Source organism: Molothrus ater, chromosome 2 (genome assembly GCF_012460135.2).
Source record: "Molothrus ater isolate BHLD 08-10-18 breed brown headed cowbird chromosome 2, BPBGC_Mater_1.1, whole genome shotgun sequence".
Classification (NCBI taxonomy): Eukaryota; Metazoa; Chordata; class Aves; order Passeriformes; family Icteridae; genus Molothrus; species Molothrus ater.
Window position 1 is genome coordinate 30,061,079 of NC_050479.2, and position 26,530 is coordinate 30,087,608.

The 26,530-nt window shown below is 39.7% G+C and overlaps 1 protein-coding gene across 1 annotated transcript; it reads right to left on the reverse strand.

Moving 5' to 3' along the window:
* Positions 1-9,825: 9,825 nt before the first annotated feature.
* Positions 9,826-26,254, reverse strand: IL1RL1 (interleukin 1 receptor like 1). Its single transcript, XM_036386334.2, is given in 11 exon segments — positions 9,826-10,429; positions 12,258-12,416; positions 14,415-14,558; positions 18,569-18,726; positions 18,825-18,957; positions 20,833-20,901; positions 23,078-23,240; positions 23,321-23,489; positions 23,757-23,946; positions 23,949-23,957; positions 26,185-26,254. Coding segments are annotated over 11 exon segments (1,608 nt in total). The 5' UTR covers positions 26,252-26,254; the 3' UTR covers positions 9,826-10,082.
* Between the last annotated feature and the right edge of the window lie 276 nt (positions 26,255-26,530).

The window sequence follows — 26,530 nt, forward strand, 5'->3', positions numbered from 1 at the left end:
ACGTGTAATTTCTTTCACAACTTGTTCTGTGGGGCAATAAGCTCCAGCTGAGAGTGCTAACATTTCCACTGAGGGGGAGGACAAGAAGCAGCCTATATTCACTTGCTTCATTTGTAGTCAACTGATTTCAATGGCAAGTGAAAAACACCACTAAGACTGGCTTACAGCATATTCTGAGGTTCCTCAGAACAGCAGGTACCAAAGACAGAGCTGCTTCTGAGACTCAGCCTCTGTTTTGCTTACAAAGCAGGTGAGATACACAATCAGCTCAGTTCAACCCCTGAATCCAAAACAGATAACCTTGCTTAGTGTGACACAAACATGGGTGGATAGATGAGACAAAAACACATGAAATGTATTTCAGAGATCTGGGAAATCTGCTAAAGACTCTCATCAGTAATCCATTTCTTTTTTATTGGGTAAACCTGTTGCAATTTGAGAAAACACAAACTTTGAGAGACTGCCCTAAGATTTGAAGTCAGAAAGTTCCTGTGACCTGAAGAGTCTGGAGGCAGGAGGCTACTGCATTTCCAGCAGTATTGCAGGACACCAAACTGGGTAGCTGCCCTCCCTCCCCTGTGTTTCTTTGTTCTTTACAAGAGTGCCATCATCCCTTAAAGCACTGCAAGGAGATGAAGGAAGTATTTCACATCCCTTTTTTATACAGCCTGGTAGGCAGATCCAGATTTAGAAAGCTAAAAGAATCTGGATGGTGAATACTGCAACACACAATTTCAGTTCCTTATTACACATGGAGATTCAAACTCCTACACTTCATAAGGAAAGAAGGTCCTCTCTCTTTAAATTCTTGAATTTTGTTTTCCTTTTCTATCCTATCACATTCAGAAGAAATACAGCTGTTAGTGACTACAAGACTATGATCCGCTATATAAAGATAGAATCATTTAATGCCAGATCTTAATTCTAATCACTTCTTTTTGGTATATCACATCAGCACACAGTAGAAGGTTGGTTGAATGCACACAACACAATCAAAGTGACTTAGTAATGACCATGTTTGAGATTCATGACTACTAAAAATCAAGACACAAGACCTCAGTCTTACTCTCTCATTGCTGTTGAATCTGATCAATTTGTCTGAAATTGTTCTACTGTAGGCTAAAAAATTTGAGCCATACAGTTTGAATACTCGTCACTGAAAAGTTAGGAGGGGGCAAAAAAGGTAAAAAAAAAGTGCTTTTAGTGAAAGTCAGCTAATCCAGAGAGAATCTTTGAGAAACAGAATAAGATTTTTAATTTTCAGAAAAAATTGAGACATTTTAAAGTAAAAGCAAAGATTCTCTACCTAATAAAGGAGTACAGAAATACTAATGGGCAAAATTCTAAGGTAATAGATGGAAATGACAGTTTCAATGAAAATTGATTAAATTACAAGTTGTCTATAAGGCTCAAAGTGACAACATCTTTAGGCATTTTATTTATGTTTTATACATGTTTAAAACCACTGATGGAGTTTTAATAATAAAATATGGTTCTTTGAAATGCTTGTGCCACTGTGAAACCACAAAAAAATTTCAAACAAACCAAAAGTTTAAATTCTGTAAAGTGGATTACCAATGTCTCATGAATTAGAAAATCATGCACCATTAAAATTATTCCCCACTTTTCAAGAATCACCAGAAAATTTTTGAATGAAATTAGGCCAATACAGAAGTGATTGATCCTCAGTTTTGGACAAATAACTAATTTTGATCAACACTTTTGGAAAACTCAATTTGGTCCTGAAGGGTTGTGACTTTCTTTTAAAAAAAACCTCAACAGGTTCTTCTAAACATGTGACTGTTCTAAACATCATCTTGGGGGTTGAGGAAGGAAAGCACTAGTCTTTCCTCTTTAAGAACAGCTATGGAATTTAAGTATTTTTTAAGTATTACCAGACAGTGCCATAATTTACGCAGCATTGATGAAGAAAACAAAAATATTTAGCAAACAACCATACTAGATCCAAGCAGCATTCTGCCAGGATTGCAGTTTACTGGTAAAAATTAAAATCTGTCTTAATTTCAAAGAACATAAGCAAAGCTGTTTACTTACTATGCAAGTCTTGACAGGTGGAAAGTGGATGGAGAGGGAGTCTTCCAAACTCCAGAGAGCTGCAATTTGAACTTACAGCTCTTCTGAATCTCATTCATCACTGAAACAGAGTTGTCTCTCTCAGCAAGTGATTCAATACATAGATATTTCAGTTTGAAAAACCTTCTGAAAAGGGAAAAGAGAACTGTTGATTGCAGGAAGGAAAATGGAAAAGGGAGATGGGAGAAATTCATTTCTGCTAGCATTAATGAGTAGTTTAATAGCAAGTCCTTAATATTAATATTTTTTAATAGGCCATTTGAGAGCTGATACACAAATGTTTTAGGCATAATCTTCTGCTCCTACCACTTACAACAGCGCTGAAGGAGCCCAGCCTCTTCCAAAGCCACCCAGGTGTGAGGAAAAGGGCTGCGGACAGCGCAGAGATGGCAACAGGGGCTGTGGGTTGAAATAAGCCTTTATCAGGAGCTAAACTGTTTATGACAGCTGGGTAATAAGGAAAAAATACAGCATGGGCCCTGGACAAAGGTGTCCGAGACAGGTGACTCTGGGGAGCACCGGGCAGTGCCATGGACAGGGAAACACGGCTGGGTGGGAGAGGGAGAGGTTGGGGACGGGCAGGGCTGGGGACGGGCAGGGATGGGAACGGGCAGGGCTGGGGACGGGCAGGGATGGGGACGGGCAGGGCTGGGGACGGGCAGGGATGGGGACGGGCAGGGCTGGGGACGGGCAGGGCTGGGGACGGGCAGGGATGGGAATGGGCAGGGCTGGGGACGGGCAGAGCTGGGGACGGGCAGGGCTGCGGACAGGCAGGGCTGGGGACGGGCAGGGTTGGGAATGGGCAGGGCTGGGGACGGGCAGGGTTGGGAATGGGCAGGGCTGGGGACAGGCAGAGCTGGGGACGGGCAGGGTTGGAGCGGGCAGGGATGGGGACGGGCAGAGCTGGGGACGGGCAGGGCTGGGGACGGGCAGAGCTGGGGACGGGCAGAGCTGGGGACGGGCAGAGCTGGGGACGGGCAGAGCTGGGGACGGGCAGGGCTGGGGACGGGCAGGGCTGGGGACGGGCAGGGTGCCCCGGAGGGCTCTCCGGCCAGCGAGAGCGGCTGCCCGCACACCCGCGGGGATGGATGCCGTGAGCGGGGCGGGCGCTCGGCTCCTCCGAGCGAGGGGGGATGAGGTGTCCGCGCCCAGCCTCGGCCTCCCCCGGCCCGCTGCCCTACCTGGCTGCAGCGTGGCCGGGCGGAGCGGAGCGGTGCCAGCCGGGCCCCGCACGCCCCGAGGTGCGCCCCGCCGGCACAGCGAGTGATGCTCGGCTTTTTTAGGAGGCGGAGAGGGGTGGGGTGTGTGCGCCTCTTCCCTCTCACAGCCTTTCAGGGGAAGAAAAGGCTTAAGGAGGTGATGCCTTCCGCTGTCTTGGGCCGAAACGCCTCTTCCTCCGCTTTTCCGCTGAATGCGCATTGTAGGAGCGTCCTGGAGGCAGGACGGAGTGCTAGGAACGAGTATATTGGGCTGAGCATACCAAGTTTTGCCTCTGCTACAGCTTCCTCCCCATCCCGCTGCCTGGTTTGAGAATGAGGCGGTGCAAAGAGCTAACACTGAAAGGCCGATATTCTACAAAGACATCAAAAGACACACACACACACACACACACAGACACACAAAAAAAAAAAAAAAAAAAGAAAAAGTTCTTGTGTAGTTCTTCTTAAGTTCTTCGGTTCTCTTAAGTTTTTATGACAACATCCCCTTCAAGGGGATAATAATGGAAACTTAACTTTCAGGACATTAAAAAGTTTGTAGCTCCATTGCTGCACTGTGATTGTATGTATTAACGTCTAAATAAGCCATCATGCCATTAGTTGAGTTTGCTTGTTAGCCAAATGTTGTTATATTGGAACTGTGGTTCAGTCAGGGGTTTCTGACAGACATATTTCTTGTTTGAGTCCTGTTCCTAAGTAAATGCATGCTTGCCGTTGTTAATTCCATGAATGCTTTTTCTGCTAAGTACTGCACAATGATTCACTGTACTTCTAAATAAAGTTAGTTTGATAACATCAGGAAAAAAGTCATTCCCTCAGGAATCCTTTTATTTGCCTATCACCCTTTTCATCTTCAGACATTTGTTTGGTGACAGCTACATTTTGGGGTTTTTACCCAGGACAACTGCTAATGCAAAAGTTCCCAACTTCAACCGGAGGGGACTATTTGGAGGTAAAACAAGCAGGCTACACTTAAAAGGAGGGAGGGATTACACAGGGCTGGCTTTCTTGCCTATTTTTCATTGCAGAGGTGAAGAGAAGAAACCCTGGAGTGTTTTACTGTCTAACCTTGTTTGTTTTCCTCATCACAGAATGAAGCATATGTCTATAACAATTAGACCTTTGCATAATGTAAATCAGCACAACTCCAGGAAAGTAAGCTAAGGATCTAACTAAATATAACTGCTTTTAAAATGTGTAGAAGATACTTTGCAGTGCTTTTGGTTTTATGACTTAATACCTGATTTCAAAACCTAAAAGAAAGCAGATATCATAAAGATGATAATGATTTTATATGACAGTCTGGAAACTTTTTAGCAGCCAGCAAAAAAATGGTAAAGTAAAATGTCATCAGCTTTTTACTTTCACAGATTGTCTTCATAGTTACAGTTTGGAAACTTCTTTTTTTGACTCAGTCTTTTACAGCAATATTTTCCATGAGCTTCTCTCACATTTATTTGCTTTCATATTCTTTTGAAATACTCTCAAGTTTCAAGATTTAATCTGCATTGCAGAAAATGCTGTGTTCAATTGGTCCTTTCAACTAATGTCATAGTCATACATGAACATAAGTGAAAGGAGAGTAAACTTTACACTTCTTAGTTCTCTGACTAATACAATTTTAATGGAGAAGTCATAGTGTGATAATAGATATGTAACTTGACTAAAAATAGCTACATCTTAGATGTTAATTTTGAAAATGTCGTGATGAACACAAAAGTTTGCACTAAGATTGGAAAACAGATTTTTGAATGAAGCTCTGATGACCTGACCAGTTGAGAATCAGTTAGAGAAGACCAGTTATTTCACAGTTTTTCACATGTTCCTTTCCATCCAAAATAAGCTATATAGAGGTGCTAACTGAAAAAACTGAAATTATTTCCATCATAAATTGCAACATATCCAACTCTTGTAACCACAGTTTAAACTTGTTTGCTCTTAGGTGGCAATAGTCCTTTCTAAACTTCATCTATTATCTCTATATACAAGTTATATTGATTCTTAGCATACGTTAAGTCATGTTCAATAGTTTTAGCATTATCTTCCCCTGATGTCAAAAAAGCAGGTTATGAACTGATAATGTGTCTGTTAGAGCATCATATGTTTCTCAGAAATTTTAAAATACAGATGTTGGACACTTTCAAATGTTCCTCCACATCACAGCATCACAGGATAATTCAGGTTTGAAGGGACCTCTGGGAGTCCTCAGGTCCAGCCCCTCTTCAGGGTGCACACAAACAAGACCTGAACACTTACAAGGATGGGGATTCCACAGCTTCTCTGGGCACATGTTCCAGCTTTGGAACATGCATATGGTGGAATTTTTTTTCTAATATGTAATATAAATTTCCTAAGTTCTAATTAGTCACAGTTACTTTTTTTTGTCCCATTTCTGGGCTCATTTGAGAAGACTCTGGTTCCATCCATTCTCTCTCTGCCTTTTCATTAGATTATTGTAGGTAGAAACAGGGACACTTGTCCTCTCCCTGTATGATCTGTGCTCTTGGTGATCTTCCCCTGGACTTCAATATGTCAGTACCTACTCACTTGTGGCCCTTGACATAGTGCCCTAGAGATGATCTCACAAATGCTGCATTCAGGGGAATAATCACTTTCCACAACTACATTTTCATTAGTAAGGTGCAGACTGCTGTTGGTCACCTTGGTCACAAGGTCACACTGCTGAATTGTGTTCACTTTAATGTCAACCAGCACATCCAGTCTATTTCTGCAAAGCTAATTTGCATTAGGTTGACCTCCAGGCTGTCGTTGCTGAATGGGTTTGTTCCATCTCAGCACTTTGCACATGCCTTGGGTTGAACTTTGTGGGTTTCCCATCAGTCCATTTCTTCAGCCTGTTGCTGTCTAAAAGAGCAGCCCTGTGCTCCAGTGGGTCAGCTAACCCTCCCCAGTTTGATTTTCTGTCTGAAAATTCATTGGTTGTGCATTCTGTCCCATCGTCAAGGTAATCAATAAGGATGCTAAACATTCCTGGTGCTGATATCTCTCTCTGAGGGACACCTCTAGTGATTAGCTGTGAGCTGGTTTGCTGGTCACAACCTATTAGTCCCAGGTCCCACAGGTCCCACTGTTTTTCTGATCACTTTTGTGGATCTGTCTGTCTAGCAGAGATTGTGTCAAGGACCTTGCTCACTACAAGATATACAGTATCCAGTGTCTTCCCAAGGTCTGAAACACATCTGGATATGCATGATTTGTGTCTAAAACAACAGCTGTAGTTTTTCAACCCTTTAAAGAGTAAGGAACATACAGTTGTACATTCAATTTAATATACTATCAATTTTACACATCATCTTCCAAACAGGTTTTGTCCAATGGTTTATCAATATTGCATAACAAATAATGGCTTGCTAAGAAAACTCTTGAAAACTTCTAAAACCTTCCTTTAAGTGGTAAGTCTCGGGCTTCACAACCATGTGAGCTGCAGGAACATCAAATTTCAACCCTATTGGATTTCCAGCTGGTCAGAATCTCTGGGTGCCTGTTCACCCACGAGAGGGCAGGATGACTCTGCTCTATTAAGAAGTGAAAGTAAATCTGCTCTCCAGAGTCCCTTGAGGCGCCAAAACCACAGAAGTGCAGGGTAGAAACCAAAGAACATTAAAACTCTTTGTGGACAATAATTCAGCAACTAAATTGCCTTGGTGCTGTTTAATCTAAGCTTATGGCATCCAAACTGAATCTTCTATAAGCTTTCTATGTTTATTCCTATGTTATTATTTCTATGTTTATTTATTCCTATGTTGAAAGAATACTTCTTCTTTTTTTTTTTTTTTCAGGGGGGAGGGGGTAGAGGGGACAGGGCAGACTGTCATTCTGTTATTCCATGAAGGCAGACTTCTTAGTGTACAAAAAGCCAATTTTAATCAAAAAACAGTTTTTGAAAATCTAGGTTGTTTTTAAGTTGCATATCATAGAATGATTGAGGATGGAAGACACCTCTGGAAGTTATCTAGTCAACCCCCATGCTTAAGATTGTCCAAAATTAAGTTCTGGAGATTTTTTAGTATCTCCAAGGTTGGAGACTCATAACTTCCCTTGGTAACTTGTACCAGTGCTGGGTCACTCTCACCATAAAAAAAAAAACCAAAAAAACAAACTTTACAAACCTTTCTGATGTTCAGAGGGAACCTCCTGTTTTTAGGTTTTCACCCATTGCCTCTGGTCCTGTCACTGGGCATCACTGAGATGGGCCTGACTCCCTCTTCTTTGTACCTTCCCTTCAGGTGAGGGACCTCACCAGGCTGAAGAGTCCCAGCTCTCTCTTCATAGGAAAGATGCTCCAATCCTTTCACCAGCCCCATGGCCCTTTGCTGTGCTCACTCCACAATGTCCCTGTCTCTCTCCTGCTGAGGAGCCCAGAACGAAACGCAGGATTCCTGATGTGCCCTCAGTAGTGCTGATATTTTAATGATGCTGTAAAAGTATTCCACAGTTCTTTTTGTGCTTTCTTTCTAACATTACAAATATGATAACATCTGCAGAATATACCCATTTTAATGCATATTAAATGGGTATATTTCTTAACTCATATTTCTTTACTAAACACTAAGGAATAACAAAAAAAACCTGTGACAACTGCAGTATTTTTTAGTCATAATTATGGTCACATACTCATGCCCTGGTACTGTGAATGTTCTTTGCCACACTCTGAATTTGCTCCTTTTCTTCACTGCTGGCAAACCACTATAAGAATTATTTTTCTCTTTTTTATTTTTTTTCTGTGCTGACCATGAAACTTGAAAAAATGTAGCATCACCACAAGAGCCATGTAGTGAGTTTGTTTTTCACCACCATAACTACCTGCCTGGCTAACAGAAGTCAATGACACGTCAGTATATTTCAGAGTAATTTGGTTCATTTCTCATCCTCTGCAATTCCTCATTGTACTTGCTCCTCATCTCTTTCCAGCTTCAAAAGTCATCCTAGACTTTTCACTTCAAAGATGTCTGCTTATCATCCTTTCTTGTTCATTACAAGCCCAGGACTCAAAGTGTATTAAAAACTTATCCCATGATAATCTTGGAAGTGAATATTCTGTCTTGCTAAGTCACTTATGTGTAAACATCTTCATAGTTTGTAGCAACAGGCTTTCCTGTTTTTACATAGCATACCTTAATGTTGGTATGCTCTCTGTGGGAAGAAATGGTACTGTAGGAACAAACCAAGTCTCACACTGGCATGAATCCATCTTGTGGGGCCTCCACAGAGACAGTAAGGTTTATCCAGAGGTATCTTTAGGAACAGGACCCAGCACTGCACACAATCTAATGAGGTAATTACAAAATGCAACATTTGATGCTTTATAGTTGTGATGAAGTGAGCAATGAGTGAGTGAACACTTGAAAATACAACTCATTAGTGAAAAACTGTCTAGTGTGCCCTGGATATTTTAACTGAATGCTGAAAAATATCTATACACATATTTTATGCACATTTTTTCTACTCCAAATAGCTATCTCTAAGTCTGAAGATCCCTATTCAATAAAAACTTACAGTAAAAGGAAGAATTTGCCTGTTTTTAATCCTGGACTTGGTAGCAATGAGTGTTTTGCATCTAATTTTCACATTTTAAATCTTTTCTGTAGCAAGTTTAAAGCTGAAAACTAAGCCTTCTCTGACAGTAAGAATTTCCTGAGCTTAAAAATGAAAAAAGATTAAAATTTGCAGGGATACCTGTACTAGGATACATCTTGTTCCTGTTCCCCTGAACTAGGAGATTTGGCTCTGACCTTTGCATTTAAGGTTATTTCCTATCAGAAATAAGAAAGTATAACTACACATGAGTATAACTACACTACATCTGATTTCCTATCAGAAATATAAGAATGTATAACTACACATGAGGCCAAAGCATGGAAAAAAGTGTGTAATTCTTGTTATAAAAAAGCAGTTATTTTTTTTCAGTAGCTTAAAGGAATGCTCTCAGTGTATCAAAAGAACATCCTAAATTTTAACATGTTATTTCTATCTGGAGATAATAATTATAATAACAGCATGATAATTGTACCAGAAAGACTTAAATTTCCCATTTGTGTGAGATTCATTTTAATAGAAATATAAAATATTTTAAAGTGCATATAAAATATGCACTTATATGTATCAGTGCATTCATTTCCCTTACCAATGCATGTAATATATTTATATATAGATATGTGTATATATCAGTGCATTTCTTTCCCTTAACACTGTATTCACATCAGTCTCAAAAAACCCTTTAGTGAGGCATCCATACTAAGGAAAAATAAAATTTCATCTTGTGAGTATCACTATTGAATCAAAAACGAGTAAGTGTCAGAAAATAAAAGTTAACAAAAGCATAACATTATACTTTCTAATTGCAAAATACACATTATACTTTGTGATCAAATAATACAGAAGGCATTTATCAACTGCATTAGAAAGATGAAGTAAACCTGCAAGGCATTCAGTTACTCACAATCATAACTTTCTGTTATATATACAACTGTATATAGAAAGAGTATAGGTACATTTGGTTTTCTGTGATATGCAAAATTCTCCACAAAATCTAGAATTATTTATTTTGACCTCTCATGCCTGTAAAATATCCCCTCAGTTTCCTAGACCTCTTCCATCAATTACCCCATCGTTACTCAGTAGAAGGACGGAAAAAAAGTTCAAAAAACACAGCCAGACTTGCAGACTGTACAGTCATGCACCTTTTGAAAGGAAAAACAGCTGTGGGCTTGTAGTCCATCCTGATGGTCCAGCACTGCTCTCCAAGACTGTTCACCTGGTGTCAGCCAAGTGTGAGGGCCTGCGTGCCAGTGGCATATGGTACCTCACCTGTTTCCAGAACTTAGAATCGGGTGACTGTGGGTGCACCGTGTGCTCCTCTTTCCATTTGATGGTGCCTTGCTGCTTAATAATAAACCTGAGAGATTCCTGAAGCTTCCCATAAGTCCCAATTGTCTCCATTTCCAGAAGGATCACCTTGGTGTCATTTTGAATGAGGGCATTGTATAGAGCAATGTGTTGATCATAAGCATCTTCTTTAGAATTAACCAGCTGGTGTGTCAGCAGCATGATCAGCCTCCTGCTCTTCTGCATCCTCGTCTCAATTGCACTGGCTGCATCTAGCAATGTACAAGAAAATGATGAGACACCAATATTCCTTTTTTAATTCCTTTGAGATTGGAAACTCCATTTTCATTCCTTGGTAACCAGAAATAATTTCTATCTCACTTCAGTCTGACACAGTTTGTTTATTTATTAGAGAAAGACTTTATTCCCTAAACCACTCGAAAAGACAAAAAAAACAACAACCAAACAAAGGCAATTGCACAGGGGGAGAGAAAAGCAAGAAGCCCAAACCAAAAAGTTTTCATTTCAAATGGGGTTTTTAATTGAAACATTAATATAGTCACTGCTTTTAAGTATTGTTAGGAATTTCTATTCCAGTGACCTAGGAGCAAATTCAGTAGATCTGACTGTAACAAAATAGTGTTTGATCAGCAGTCTTCATGTAAGGAATTGTGTTGTACCAAGTTTAATGCCTTAGAGATGATCTTGCAATCCTTGAAAACTGGTCATCAGGGGACTTTTGGGTGACTTTTGTCTAAGAGGCTTATTTCCAGGTGTGGTTAGCCTAAATTACAGTGAATTTTCCTGAGTTATTGTGTGCTAATTTATACACTAATCTGTGCATTTTGTTGGCATTCACCCTCCAGGGGTAAATCCAGACTTTCAGGGCATGTGTGTCAGCACAACAGAAGGTATTTGAATTTCCCACTGCCATGTTAGGGAAAGCTGATCAGTGCTACTGTCACTGTGATGCTGGGCCAACAGAGAGGAGTGGGAGCCCACCTGAGGAAATTCAACGCACCAATTATTTAACAAACCATCTTTGCAGATGCATCAGCCAGCTCCATATATACCTTCTTCTCCTTTACTGGGGGCTGCCAGACCACTGCAAGTGCTGTAAGTTTTTGCTTTTGACAGTTTTGTGAGCTGCTGTAGCTCCTTGTGCTGGATCTGGGAATGGTCTGGCTCAACAACTTTTGCAGCTGTTCTTTACCTTCATTTCTCCCAAGGCCAGGCAGCCCTTTCACAACTTTCCAGAAGAGGAGGACATCAAAGATTTCAGCCTTAGCTCAGGGCAGATGAATGACACCTAGCCCAGTGCAGATGATTTCAGAAATGTGAAACAGAAAATGCACCAGCTTAGGCTTCATGCCTGCTCACTGACAGAGAAAGGAGATCCAGTCTACAGAAGAACCAGGGCACAAGATAAACAGAGAAGTCAGCTCTGGTAGAAGAAGCTAGTACCTAGGTCACAGCAATCATATATTGTGGAGGGTGTTTATATGGAAATTAGCACAGATTATTTAACATTATTTCATCCTGAAAGAAAGAAAGAAAGAAAGCAGAAATAAAGCGTACCAATTCTCTCCTGAACTAATAATGGGCATTGTGTGAAGGGAAAATAGAACATGTCAGTGAAAAGAAGCTGAACTACTTGTGATTCTAACACCCTCATAAAAGGTTGAAAACTCCTGAGTGATAACAGCAAAGGTGTTTCCTTAGCTGAGTTTGTGGGTTTGGCTGAGCTTATGGGTTTCTCCTGTTCCCTGTCTTGTAGTCAGCCAAGCCAGCTCATGCAAGGTTTGGTTGTGGCTTTGCCCAGATAACGCCTGCACAGAGTTAGATTTTCCAAGGAACAAGAGTATTTTTAAAAGAGTCACACTCAGGGTTATGGTTCCTGTGCATTCCAAGATGATAAGAACTTAAAAGCACAGAGTGCCCTTGTGACACCTGGCCTGAAAGAGCAGACAGATGGCTGCTGAGGAGATGAGCTTCAAGGTCAGGAATGTAGAGTGACCTCCTACACACCTAAAAGGGACTTGAATCACAATTTGCTCAAGCTTGACAAGTACTTCAGTGCATTACCCATCTGAAACTTACCTTCTCCAGGATATATATCTCTCCCATAAATACACAATGTATATCCGCATTTTTTTTCCAGAATATCTGGCATGATTTGGTAAACAAAATATTCCACAAAATTAGCTTCACTGGTGTGGTTTTTGGGGTAGATAACATATGCATCATATATCTTTCCATCTGTAAGGCAAAACAAGAGGAAGGAGTATTGTGTTAACATCAATTAGAGCTGTCTATTGCAAAAAGTAGAAGAGAAATAAAAATATCAGTCGCTGAAATAGATCTAAGAAGCAGTTCCAGCCAATCTGAATAATGTATATCATCTGGTGCATGTTTGGAAATTAAAGGCCATGCATATTTGGTGTTTTCCATGCTCAATTGTTTTGTCCTGTGTGTTTGTAGCTTTGGAGAACCTGGCCCTTGTATTGTGAAAACTGCATTCCAAAGTATATGCAGTAATACTTCAACTGATTGATTCATATTAGCATGATATAGCCATGAAGTATTTGTTTTTTCAGTGATACAATTCGCTACCAACAAGCTTTGTCTCTCAGCACAAGATATTCCATTTAAATTCTTCCATCTTAAGGACTTTATTCATCATTCCCATAACAAATCATAGTCTTGAGTGAAAATCCCATTTCTTAGGAATCTTAGAATCTTACAGTTAGAATCTTACAATAAGAATCTTAGAGTTTTACAATCAGAACCAAATACAAAGTCAAGTATTTGTTTCATTCCTTACTCTGTTTCTCTAAATTAAGTTTTCCATTATAGCATTTTTATTCTAATCCCAAATGTTTCTTTCTCTCTGGTGGAAATTACTGTATCCTTTCTTTTGTTGCTGAGGTTCTTGCTGAAACCATTCTAACAATAGATCCTATGAGAAGCAGCTGAGGGAGCTGGGGTTATTTAGTCTGGAGAAGAGAAGGCTCAGGTTTGACCCTGTTGCTGTCCATAATGACCCATAAGGAGATTGTAGCCAGGTGTGGGGGTCAGCCTCTTCTCCCTGGCAAGTAGTGACAGGACAAGAGGACACAGTGCTAATCTGGAGCAGGGGAGGCTTAGGTTGGACATTAGGAAGAATTTCTTCATAGAAAGGATAATTAGGCATTAGGAACGGGCTGTCCAGGCTGGTGTTGGAGTCACCATCCCTGGAGGTGTTTAAGGAAAGGCTGGAAATGGCACTGAGTGCCATGGTCTAGCTGACAATGTGGTGTTTGGTCACAGATTGGACTCGATGATCACAGAGGTCCTCACTGATTCTGTGATTCTGTTATTCTGTAATAATAATGAAATGTCCATTTCCAGAGTCTGATTAATTTCATCATAAAATATACTTCCATGGAAACTGTCCAAAAAAGCATACTTCTTTCCTCTTTAATGAGAAGTAACTAGATCTGCTGTAGACATCTACCATGCATACATCTGTGGTAAGAATCAGCTTCAGATTTAAAATTTGTCCATTTAGCTGGATTTGGTCTCTTAAAAACATGTACTTCATCATGTCATTAGGCACTGCCTGCCCTTCAGCTGCCCCCTGCAGAGGGGTTCGGTCTCACTGAAGCCCTAAGGCAGCCCCAACAGCACCAACTGCTCACGGTTAGACAGTGGGATCTAGCCACAGATCTCCAGGTTTCATGTCGAAGATGGAAACCTTCATGTGTGCACTTTCATTTCATACATCTAAATGCAGACGTCTGAATCCCGAGCTGAAAGCAGCCAATAAAGTTAGGGGGGGTGTATTCCTCCAGAAATGTCTTCCAGACTATTGGTATCTTTCTTTTTGGCCTACAAAAACTGTGTTGGTCTAACATATGCTTTTATCACGTTGGTTATCAGGTTTGTTCCTTTGCATTAGAGAGCGCATTACAAGTACAGTTAATAGCACTGTAAATCAGGTTTTCAACATCATTCAGTAATTATGGCAAATACTTTCAATAAAAACCTACAAAACCAGGACTGAATCTCTCTTTTATGTAATTCAGTCCTACAAAACCCAGGAAAAAAGGGAATGTAAAGCACTTGCAGAGCTATGTATTACTTCTCTTTACTGAAGGTGTAAGAAAGAGAAGAATCAAGCTCAGGTGTCATGGGTTAGCCACTATCAAATAAATTACTTTCTCTATGATTTGCCATTTTTCTTTTTTTAAACTTTCTTTCACAAATCTTACTTACCATCCTTGACTGAGTAGGGCTGGAATATCTCCCGATACAGCAGGACAATATCCACTTGGAAGGACTGGTAAAGGATCACTGAGAGTGCTATTGCACCCAGCAGAACTAGAGATCCAATGATCAGGAGGACATTAGGAAGAACCTCTGCAAAGTAGAGGAATATATTGTTAGCCACAGAGAAGGTAACCAGTGTGCTGAAGCTTTAGCCTCATATCCTTACTTCTATTACAGCTTTCAGGAGCTCAAAACAGAGATGAGAAAGCTTCTTCCTTCCCCAGCTGGCATAGCCAACACACAGACCCCTGAACTAGAAGCGTATTATGCAGTATATAATTAATATTCACTTTGTTGAATCCAGACCTACTTATGCTAAAAACCACAGCTGACAATGATGTTTAAGTACTTTGTGACTTTTAAAAACTGGTAATAACAAAACCATTTTGTGAGACATCTAAGCCTACGCATGAAAATCCACAAAAGGACAAATGGAAGCTTCTGGCATGATTGCACAAATAGGATACAAAGAGCATGTGCAAGTAATGAAATCTGCAAGATAAGAACTAAGATAGCACTAGACAAGCAGGAAAACAGAACACGTCCTGGTCACAGAAATAAAATAAACAGTGCTAAGTCAGATGATGTCCTCTCCTGCCTTTTCCTTTCAAGAGGGTCAAGGAGCATGTAATAGCACTGATGAGTAAGAGAAATTGAGATAGAAAGGAACCACCCACTTTAGTTCCAATTTCCCTCATGGAAGAGCTCTAGAATCTGTCCATCTTTACCTCAGAGATGAAAACTTATCAAGGATAGATTAAGTCTAGATATATGGAAAACATTTTTTACATTGAAGGCAGTAAAACAGTGGAACAGATTGCCCAGAAAAACTGTGGGTGCCCCATCCCTGGAAGTGTTCCAGAATAACTTGGATGGGGTGCTGAGAGATTTGGTCTAGTGGAGGGTGTGCCTGAGAAATTCTGCTGAAAAGGTATATAAATGAAGAGTTTACATTTTCCCTTTCTTCTGGTAGGTTGTGAGGCAAATTTAACAAGATTTTCACACTCTTTACATTTATTTCTTTGGAGTTTAAAGGGAAAAAGAAATGCTAGGCTTGTGAGGAAGCTTACCTCACCAGAACTAGATCAGGAGGAAACACCTTTCAATAAGATTGGGCAAGAAAACAATCAGTTCCTTCTAAAGCGAAATTTGACCATATTTTTAACAATATCACATGATGCCTATGAAGGAGCTTCATCTTTGTTGACCCCTTCAAATCTTAGTACTTTATCAATTTTCCTGCTCAATACACACAGACAAAGTAAGGAAACCCCTTTCACTACCTGGAGGGGCTGACCCAAGCAGCAGAGTGTGATGTTGTTTCTTACTGATGCATTTGTTGACAGCATGCTCATCATAACATTACAATTACTGGTGCATTGCATTAAGTCTCTAAAATCTGGAGAAGAAACAGGTTCCAGCATCAACTTTTGCAATTACGAACCTAAACAATGCTATTTATATTTGCACTGATTAGACCAAGGCTGGAAAAGAAGCGATGTGCCCATGCAGTTTGGAATGTGTCTTCACAGAGGTGTCTTCCTGGAAGAGCAGGTTCAATTCCCAGTAATGCTGGCTTAGCCCCTAATTTCTCTGGAATTAACTAATGAACATTCACTAATTTCATTCACTAGTGAACATTCAGCACAGTGGGGGCAAGTGCCACAAGCCCCTGAACAACGCTGAATGGATCCTGCTGTTCCTTTTGACTTTACTGCATCATTTAGCAGCTGACCTCACGCATAAGCCATGTTCTATTTATATTCAAGAGCAATGGGAATACAGAACTATCAGCTCACAAGGACTAATATTGGAAAGGCCAGAGAAAACATGTCAGAAAACAACTTTTGAAGGAGTTCCAGACAAACTCCAGAAGAGCAGCAGTTTTTTCTGTCTTCTCTGGCATCTAAGGTGGATGCGCTTCCAGACAGTGAAAGCAGAGATCTGTGTCTAGAGTTCCTGTCCACATCAGTCTACAAAACATGAGTCAGAAGGTTAGCTTTAACATTAAACATCTTTGAGGAAGAACAGAGATGATGCTTTGGGCTGAACTTTATCTCTGCTTTGAATGACCGTGCAAAAAAAAGCATTAACGGGGTAGCAGCTAGCAGACACAAGTTGTGCTGTGAGAAACACTAAGGAGCAATCATATATTTGGAATTTTTTCCCTGTTAAATACAAACATACAAGCCAAACAGAAAAAAAAAAAGGAGTCTGCATATCTTTGTTACAAGATGAGAGGCACAAGCAAATCCTATAGCATTTTTATTATTCAGAGAAAAAAAAGACATTGCTTTAATATAAATATTGCTGAGCTGTGAGAGAACTGAGTAAAGAAAACTAAAGCAGAGCATAGTCACTTCTGGACGTAGCATTGCTGACACCAACAGTGCTGAGGAGCAGAGGCAGACACCTTATCAACAGCAGCAGCAAGGACAAGGGCACAGATATCCACACAAAAAGGTAGCAGTGAAAGCAGGGTCAAAGCCAAGAGCTTTCATGAACATTAACTGAAGACCTATGAATAAAAAACAAAATAAGATTTGTCTTTAACAGAAATTAGACTCAATGATTCATGGGATGAATACAGAATATGCTATATGTTCTCCTTCATGTAGTCTGTAATATGGGGCCAACAAGAGACTTGTGTTAATAAACTAGTGAGCAGAAACTGTTACTCAGTTTCCTTCCCTCTCATTGCAAGTACACTCCCACACTCAGGTACTTCAGTGCAAAGCTGGTGTACTGCCAGCTTCCTGAGTGATGCTGCACTCAAACTCGCCTATCCGGCCAAAACATTTCCTGCCATCTTCCTGATGGGTGCTATTCTGCTGTTACAATTCACCTACATCTCTTCTAGTCTAGGCTAGCAAGGAAACTTGTCCAGGCTTTGAAGCCATGATCCTGTAGAAAGTCATGAGCAGTCAAGGATAGAGTGGGACATGGGTCTGTGCACACCCTGTGATCACAGTACACTGCATTTTACTCTTCCCAACACTCTCTTATAGAAAACTGTTAAGGTCTTGACATTTACTTTCAAAATCCTTGAGAAAAGAGAGTAGTTTTAAATTACATATTAGGAAGAAATTCTTTCCTATGAGGGTGGTGAGGCACTGGAACAGGTTGCCCGGAGAAGCTGTGGATGCTCCATCCCTGTGTTCAAGGCCAGGCTGCATAGAGCTCTGAGCAACTTAGTCTAGTGAAGGGTGTCCCTGCAAGGGCAGGGGATTTGGAACTAAATGATCTTTAAGGTTCCTTCCAACCCAAACCATTCTATGATGCCATAATTCTTGGTGGTTTAGCATGTCTGAAGGGATGAAAATGGAAACAATTGATCACAGCTGCTTCTTGAGCCCTCACACACAAAATAGCATTTTCTGCCATAGGAATCTGATTCAGAGGCGTTGGCAACAGTGCTTAGGGATTTGGCTATCCCTATTAAAAAAGAAAATTCCCATATGAGCTAAGGATTATCTCTGTCCCCGCCATTTACTGCCCTGGATTTCCTTTCTCTTTCAGGTACAACTAGAACCAGGAATTTAAAAACAAAACCAAGGGATAGCCTTTGAAGCGCTACTCACACCTCTGTGTGGCACAGAGGGAACACAGTGGCACTCAGAGAAGATAAAGAGTGATTTTGAGTGGTGATTCTCACAACACTCAGTCCAAAAAGGGAACTACAGTGGATGCAGTATAGTAAGGAAGGCAAACTGGCAAACCAGCAGCTGAAACCCTTATATTTAAAGTTTGCCTATTTTCTGCCACACTTTTACACTAGAGACAATAGTTTTATTTGTCACAGTGGAGAAATATCCTAGAAACGGGATATTCTTATCACAGAGCTGATACAGTCACGCTCTGTGTATTTCATCTCTTGCTGACCCTGTTTGAATAATGTCCCCTTCTCTCCCCAACGCCAAGGACAAGGACTCAGCCAAGAGAATTTTGCAACTGGCTGGAACATGCAGGGAAGAAGCAGGCAGGTTTCATTTCTTAGTAACTGAAACTTTTTTACTATCTGAAACAAATAATAAAATAAACTCACCAGCATATGTCAAACTAAGTGCAAATTGTAAAGAATCAAAATGAAAAAATCCTACCCTTAGATTGCACTTTGAGTTGTAATGTCACTGTGACTCTTGTGTTGTACATTGTGTTCAATGCTATACATGTGAAATTTGACTGCAGATCCTCCTTTTTTACTTCAGTAATATTCAAAGTTGTCTCTTCATAGTATACTTGTTCATGATCATTAAAACTAATAGAAAGAGAAAGAGAAAGAGATAGTACCATTGGTTTCAATGGCTAGGCACAGTTTGTGTAAAAGAAAGATTTTTCTGTGTTATGTGGACTTACAAATGAGTTTCTTCATGAAATCTTGAAAAAACAAGGCTTTCCACTGGGATGTTATCCACATCCCATCTGACAGCAGCCAGTGGCTGTTTCTTAATCCCAAGGCGGGCCTGACATTTCAGAGACAAAGCAGCACCTAATCAAGATACAGAGATGTAAACATTCCTTGATGAAAAATATGGAAAATTCTATTTTCTTCCTAGCATCTTTCCCTACAAATCTTCATACAACTTGTGAGTTTTGTCATAACAATTTTGACATATTTTTCTGAACTACTGCTCACAAAATGATACATAGAAGAGACAAAAAGAAATAACAGGATTTTTTCAGCAAATGATCTAATAGCACACCAAGGATTACAAAAGGAATTATTTATATTGCTTATGATGAAGACAATATACCCTTAACTTGTGATACTTGACACATATAATCAGCTGGATTATATGTGGAGGAACACAGGATAGATATGGTAGTTAACACACAAATGTACACATAAATAATCTAATTAAATTTCAGTATATATTATTTTGCGACTTGTGTGCAGCCTTATTTTGGATTTTATTCAAGCTGGACAAAAGTAAAGTAAGCCAGTCCAAGCAAAACTACAACAGGAAATTACTTATTAAATATTCCCCACCAGGAAATATTTATTCCAAAGTAAGGGTCACCATTGCACCAAAAGAAAGTATAAATTAAACATGTTAAATTGTTTCCATGTAAGTCTGCATAAGCAGGTCTTGGATAAGACTATTAAATCTTATGGTTAGATCATGAATAGGTAATAGGGAGCATGGGGAAATGCCTTCATTTTTGCAAACAGGAGACAATAGAACCAGTACAGCAATTGGGTTTCAAATGTAAAGTGAATTTTCTCTGTGTAAGCACTCTCAGAGTGACAGGCAGAGCCCACAGAGCACTGGGCACTGACCATCTTACTAGAGAGAGCTTGTCCTCAAGCAGAGACCATCTAATTTCTAAACAACAAAACAGCTGGGGGAAAGAGGAATTAAATAATGGGAATGTGAGTCAACTGACAAGTCTCTGAGCCCCAGCACATGGCACAGAGGGGGCTGTGGACCCCTGCAGTATCTGCTGCCTGAGCAGTCTTGCTGTAGAATAGAAGCAGAGGAGTGGTAGGTACAATCCCTTCTCCCACTGGCCCAGCTTCACCCCACTTGCCCTGGCAGACAAGTGGGCATCCTAGATTGCCTATTTAGATTTCTGATGGGTTTAGTCTCTTGCTGGAGAGCTCCACCTTTCTCACTGACTGCAGACAAACCCCAGACAACTCTCACTCCTACCAGGAACACCTTGTTCTGATGGTGCAAGCTAACCAGGATGAATGTGAATCCCCGAGAACATCAATAGCTCTGATCAGCAGGGAGCCAGGAGCAAGCCCTACACCATGGGCTGTCCAACTGCTCTGCCTAAATCCTCTGCTGGGTCCTGTCCTTCTGCCCTCCCAGTATCTTCCAAGCAGTCTGGCCTGATCGCTGCTAGCCAACTTGGGTATGAGACAGGCAGTGCTCCTCAGCCTCAGAGCCAGCAACCAGCTCCTTGCTCTCCTTCGTTCCACAGCAGAGACACAGGCACTGTCTCCACGTGGGGACTGAAGGTAGCAAGGAGCAGCTTTAGCCACAAGGATAGTCCATCCTTCCCTCTTAGGGCTACCATCAAGCAATTTTGAGGGATTTAACCACAGCCCTCTTTGAAGTGGATGGAAGCTGTCACCTTTCAGCTGAGATGTAATGATTCACTCTGTGAATAATCCAAGTGTATCCCAGTGAGAGTAGAACAAGTTAATTAAATCTTCCTAAACTTCACTCAATGCCTAAATAACACATCAGTTATATCTAACTTCACACCTCTGGGCCTGGAGGGAATTAAATATGGTAAATATTATGGTACAAAACTGTGATGAGAAGTTCCATCATTGCATCTTCTTGAAGATACACGTCTTCTAGACCATTACAAAATGTTAATTTAAAAACAAATTAAAATTTGTACTCACCAAGCTCTGCTTCTATTACATCTTCATTCTTTGGAAATATGATTTGAGGTGGTAGAGGTGAGTATTTTACTTTAGAAATTGAAGAGGAAAAGAAAGTATGCATTAACAAGTTGTGAAAATGCATTTTGTAAGATAAGATTTGTAATCTGTACAATTAATATTTTATGATCACAAAACAGAATTGCAAACTAACAGTGTTTCACATATCTGTTGGGATCATCTGGTTTTATTCCTACAACCAAATATCTCTGGGGAGTATGTACATGTTAATATCTTCAGTATTTATTCCCCATCTATGTACCTTTGTACACAGAAAATAAGAAAAAAATTAGGTTTTGAAGTACCTGTATTAGCTGCTGAGTGGGGGAAAAAAGCAAATGCTGTTATAGGCTTGTATGATTTCTCAGCTGTTTTGGGGTTTTATTAAGAGACATTTGAGAAATTACTCATATCCATTATATGAAATAGCTAATACATACTTTTATGCAGGTCTGAACTCCAAACATATTGTTTTCTAACCCTTTCCTCATTAAGCTTTTCCAACTCAAGGCACCTCTGTGAAACACGTATTTCCCAAAAAATTCTGTGGGAACACATTTCAGTCCCTGCTTCCCAACCTGACTGGATATGATAAAATAGAAGTCAGGAGAGAGCCAGTAACTTCCCAGCTGTCTGACTATGCTAAGTTCTTAGCTGCCAGCATTCAGAGGCAGAAACTCCTCTGGATCAGCATGGATCTGCAAGGCAACAGGAATGTATATCATAACTCTCTAATATTAACAAAACAGAACAGTTCCACTCATCAGGATACATATTTTAAGGTCGGATAAAAACTCAAAGTTGTCATTAAATACTTTGAGTTTAGAAAAACCTGGAGCAGACATGCCAGACTCAGCCCAGATTTAACACGTTATGTTGTGATCTCTTCTTTCTGCAATGATTTCAAAAGAAAGTTAGATGAACTTCAAGATCTGTCTGGATGTAACAAAGGCTTTTATAAATTTGAATGTCTTTGGGCCAAATGAAACCCAGAAATTTTTGCTGTAACCCAGGAAGAACAGTATTCCAGAACAGTTCGAGAAATTTTGATGGAAGTACATTAAAACAAAAATTGTTAGGCAGAGAAGTGTCATGGAAAGCCTGATTGTGATCTTGTAGAGCAGCAGGTAGAAAAGGAGGAAAAGCACAACATTTCCCAGCTACTGAACTAGGTCTCTGCTCAAGCTGTCTGCTGTCCAGCTCAGAATAGTCAGAATGAACTCTGCTACTGAGATCTGGGCACAGCAGCAAAAGCTGCATCCAAGGCTCCCACGCTCCAGCTCTGCATTCTGCCCACAAGCTGTGTGCCTCCCTAGAGCAAAAAGGCCTGATGCTCAGTCTACAAATGAACATTACCTTTTTTTTTAAAAAAACAACTAAACAGCAACAAAATAACTACATGAGCCAAACTCAAGCCCTCCACCACCCCCCAAGAAAAGGTTTTTCTGACTATTTTTCTACCAATCTGATTACAGAACTGAAGAAGCATTTTGAAGTTTTGCAAGTTGATGCAATCTGAAACTATAAATTTCTGTGTGCCATTTCCTGAACACCATCCTAATACAAAGCCTTCCTGAGGAGACTGCATGCTAGAGGCAACCCAAAGTCCACACATCTCAGTCATATTGGCTATGTTCAAAATCACAGAGACATAGTAATCACTGAGATCCATCCATTTTCTATTTCTATATATATCTTGTTCATTTTGTCTCATTAAAGACAAATTTAAAAGTTTTTTCAGTTCTACTACCAAATAAATGTTAGATGGTTGAGACAGACCACGAGGCATTAAGCTGTGGGCCATCAACACATGACTGATCTAGTGACCACCAGAGAGTCCTCACTAGCCACAGATTCTGCTGCCCTCAATAAATAGAAAGCAGAGCATAGTGGCATTCCACTGAGGAGATCCTTCATTTCAGAAATATGCTACCAGAGAACTCTATCAACCACAGCATGTAACCAGAGTCATCAGAATCTTTTAAACAAAAATCTGAATGAGACCAGGTCTGACTTTACCCCATCTTGCTCTATGTGGGTGACCATCCACAAAATTCATCTAATAAAGCTGATGTAAATCTTAAATAAGATGATAAAACAAATCAAACCAAAATGCTTTCTCTTTTTAATGTACAAAAGGAGTTTCCTTTGCTCTAAAATGACATTAGTCTTTTAATCTTAGCAAGTTACAGAATTATTGTCTTACCCCCACTTATGAAAATTCTTGTTGCTGATACATTAAACACATTTCCTTTATGGGTATAAATAAATTGACAAGTATAATAACCATCATCCTCCCTTCTTGGATTCTCAATATAAATATATTTCTCTTTCTTGAAGTATCTCTGTCCCTGAAGAGGTTTGCAGTCCTGGAAAAGAAAAATGGTTTTGGTTGCAAAGAGCTTCTCAGTATTTTGACCTACATTGTCACTATCAGGGTTTTATTTACCTTATACCACTGGACAATAGTAGCATTCTTATAGTTATCAATGGTAGGACAAACAATTTTTCCTCTCCGAGTGTCATTTGGGTAACGAATCCGACTTGGGAAACATTCTCCTGGCTTGTATGAATGCACTTGCACACTCACGTTGTATGACTTTGTGCGATTACTTGAACTTCAAAAATGGAATAAGGTATGTCAGTGACTTCATTTTTACATGAAATATATCAATGTTTATAACAAATGTGTGTCATTCTATAAATATGTGGATGATTATTGTATTTCAGTCACAGCTTGGTTTTAATGATCTGCCATAAAAATAGCAGTTGCAGGGTGAAAACTTATAAAAAAAATCATCATGTCCAAAAGTTTAATTAGAATATATTATCAAAACATATATTCTTGCCAGTCTTACACCTTCCACTTTCCATGTGGCACTTACAAATGTGTTACACAAGTGTAGTTTCCAGAATCCTCTCTAGAAGTTGGCAGAAACCAAAGAAATCGTTCTATGGAAAACACTCGTGATCCCTCCTCTTCCGCAGGAATTTTTTTGTGAGTATCCGTGCGATACCAGGTGATGTTCACTGATGAAATCCATTTGGGACCTTTTATAACTAAGGCCTCACCTCCATAGGATCAACTGCAATTGAGCAAAAGATTAAAATCTCAGATAAATTAAACCTTTGTCCAGTGAGACAGAGAACTTGGTTGGCATTCTTGGATCAGTGGACCAGTCATGTCCCTCTACCCTCCTTGAGCTTTCGGAGATGATACACAGGAAGCTTATTTTCACTAGATGGTTTTTCAACAAAAATTTTGTTTACCTTGAGTTATGGAGCCATTTGTTTCCAAAACCAGTAACTAATGTGGGAGGCACAAATAAACAAACAGATCCCTAGGTTCTAAGTGGAGATGCAGTAAAAAACAAGAGGTTTTAATTGAAAAAATAGTGATTTCTTACAATGAGCTTATTATGCAAATCTTTGCCTAAAATACTGTTTCTATTCAAAAAATGAATTAAAACAAAGAAAAATATGGCTTTAATGTAGTTATCTTTCCTTACTTCAGTATAATGAATATTTATTTATGCAATGGATGAGTGCTTTTTTTTCCCTGCCTTTTTAATACAGAGAAATGAAGTTGATTTTTTTTTCCTGGAAGAAAAAATCATAGAAGGAAGTCTATAGATTACATCCTCAGGAAAAATAAAATAAAATAAAATAAAATAAAATAAAATAAAATAAAATAAAATACAAAAAAAACTGCCCCTCTCTGAAGTTCATGAAAATAGGGTGGGAAAAAATGAAAGCAATGTGATAGGCTGAAAGAAGAATCTGATGAGAAAGTGGGAAGGTGAAAAGATACAGAAATAACTGAGACAAACAAGAAGCTTAAAAAAATAAAACACATATGATCACACATAAGAAAATCTGGGAGTAAGACACTAATATTTTAAGCTGGTTTTTTTTTTAGCTGAGTGTACTTCTACTTTTGAATACTCAAATTGGTCCAGAGAAACTAGATTCAAGCAATTGTGATAAATACTTAAGTGCTCAGGTACCTGAATAGTGTACTGGCCACTGAAAACAAACCATCTGAAAGTTAAATTGCATTCTAAGAAGCAAAAGATGGGAGTATGAGCAAGGATGGTGACAGAACAAAGATTGAGATTAGCAGAGGGGCTGCAGTTGATAAAGGAGCATGAAAATGAGAGTAGATAACCAAACAGCTAACCAAAATAGACAGTGTCTACCAAAAATGACACTTTGCAGTTGTGGCTTTAGACGTGTAGGTGCACAAATCAGGAGGTGAGAGTCTCCACATGATGGACACTTCTGCTCTCATTCTTTCTAAAGTGGTCCATCTCCATGGATATTGTCATCTCACGTACTAATTTGGGGCTCCTAAATTAGCCAGCTATGAGTATGAGTAACCCCAACCCCATAATTTTAACAGTTTTCCCACCCACAAGCCTTGAAAAGTCACTGGGATATATCAGGGGGGTCAGAAAATGCAAATTTGCATTTTCAGAAATTGCCGTGCCAAAGGTGGAACACATTGGAAATACAGATTTCTTTGAGGAAAAATAGTGTGGAGAGGGAAGACATTGAAAAAGAAAGGACTCATCTAAACTCAATGACATTCATGAAAATCATTTTGGCAAATTCTTCAGCAGAATCTGACACCTTAATAAATACACTTTGCTTGAATCTTAGCATTCCTATTGTAAAATTGACAATATGGAGAAATATTTAGAGATCATATCTTATAGAACTTTTCAGATAAATGAGCATCTCAGCTCAAGAATAGAAGTACATGAGCACTGAACAACATTGTGTCCCTGGCCAGCATTATATAGCTGAGTCAGTAGAGCTGGCCCATCATAAATAGTTTACTGCTCTGGACATTCCTCCTGTGCAGGGAAATATTATTGTTACACTGCATTTTTCAATTAACATCCCCAAATTTAGGACATTAAAGAGCATTTCTGTGGAGAACAGCACCCATTTACACCCCTGATTCAGCAGGGTGCATATGCTTACATGCTGCTCAGTGCAATTAAAGCATGTTTTTGCAGTTTGTGCCCAGCTGGGAACTTGAGCACCAGCTACTCTCAAATTCTTTCAAGACCCTTTTCTTTCTGCTTGCAGAGGTGTCAGGTGGCAGAAGTTGAACCTAGACTTGCTGTCATAGAAATGGACAGTGTTTGGTGCATTTTAATATACTTTAAAAGCTAGATTTTAAGTTGTGATTTCTGGCTTGAGGTGAACTCACTAGGCTTAAAAATAAAACCACCAATTTGGAAACAGCCTACGCATTTGTACAGAACAAACTTTATCAGAAAGTATTTTTAAAATGTGACTTACATGTTTCAGATGTCATGGAAACCAAGAGGAAGGTAGATAGGAGGATCAAATCTATAAGCCCCATCATATTTCTAAACTAGGAAGAAAAAACATTGATATCTTAGAATATACTCTGGCTGTATCAGTAATGCTGTATTGATGTACATCAGAAAATTGAACAGAAAATGATATCATGCACTGATGAACTGCATCATGTGAGCTGCTCTGTACAGTGTGTGCAGCAGTTTCTTCTATCACCATTGAAACTACAGATATGACTTAGTTTAGTGGGAGTCAGGGAATTGCTTTGTCATGGTGCTCCTCAGATAGAAGCCTCTTTTAACTTACTTGCTTTTTTTAAAAGGAA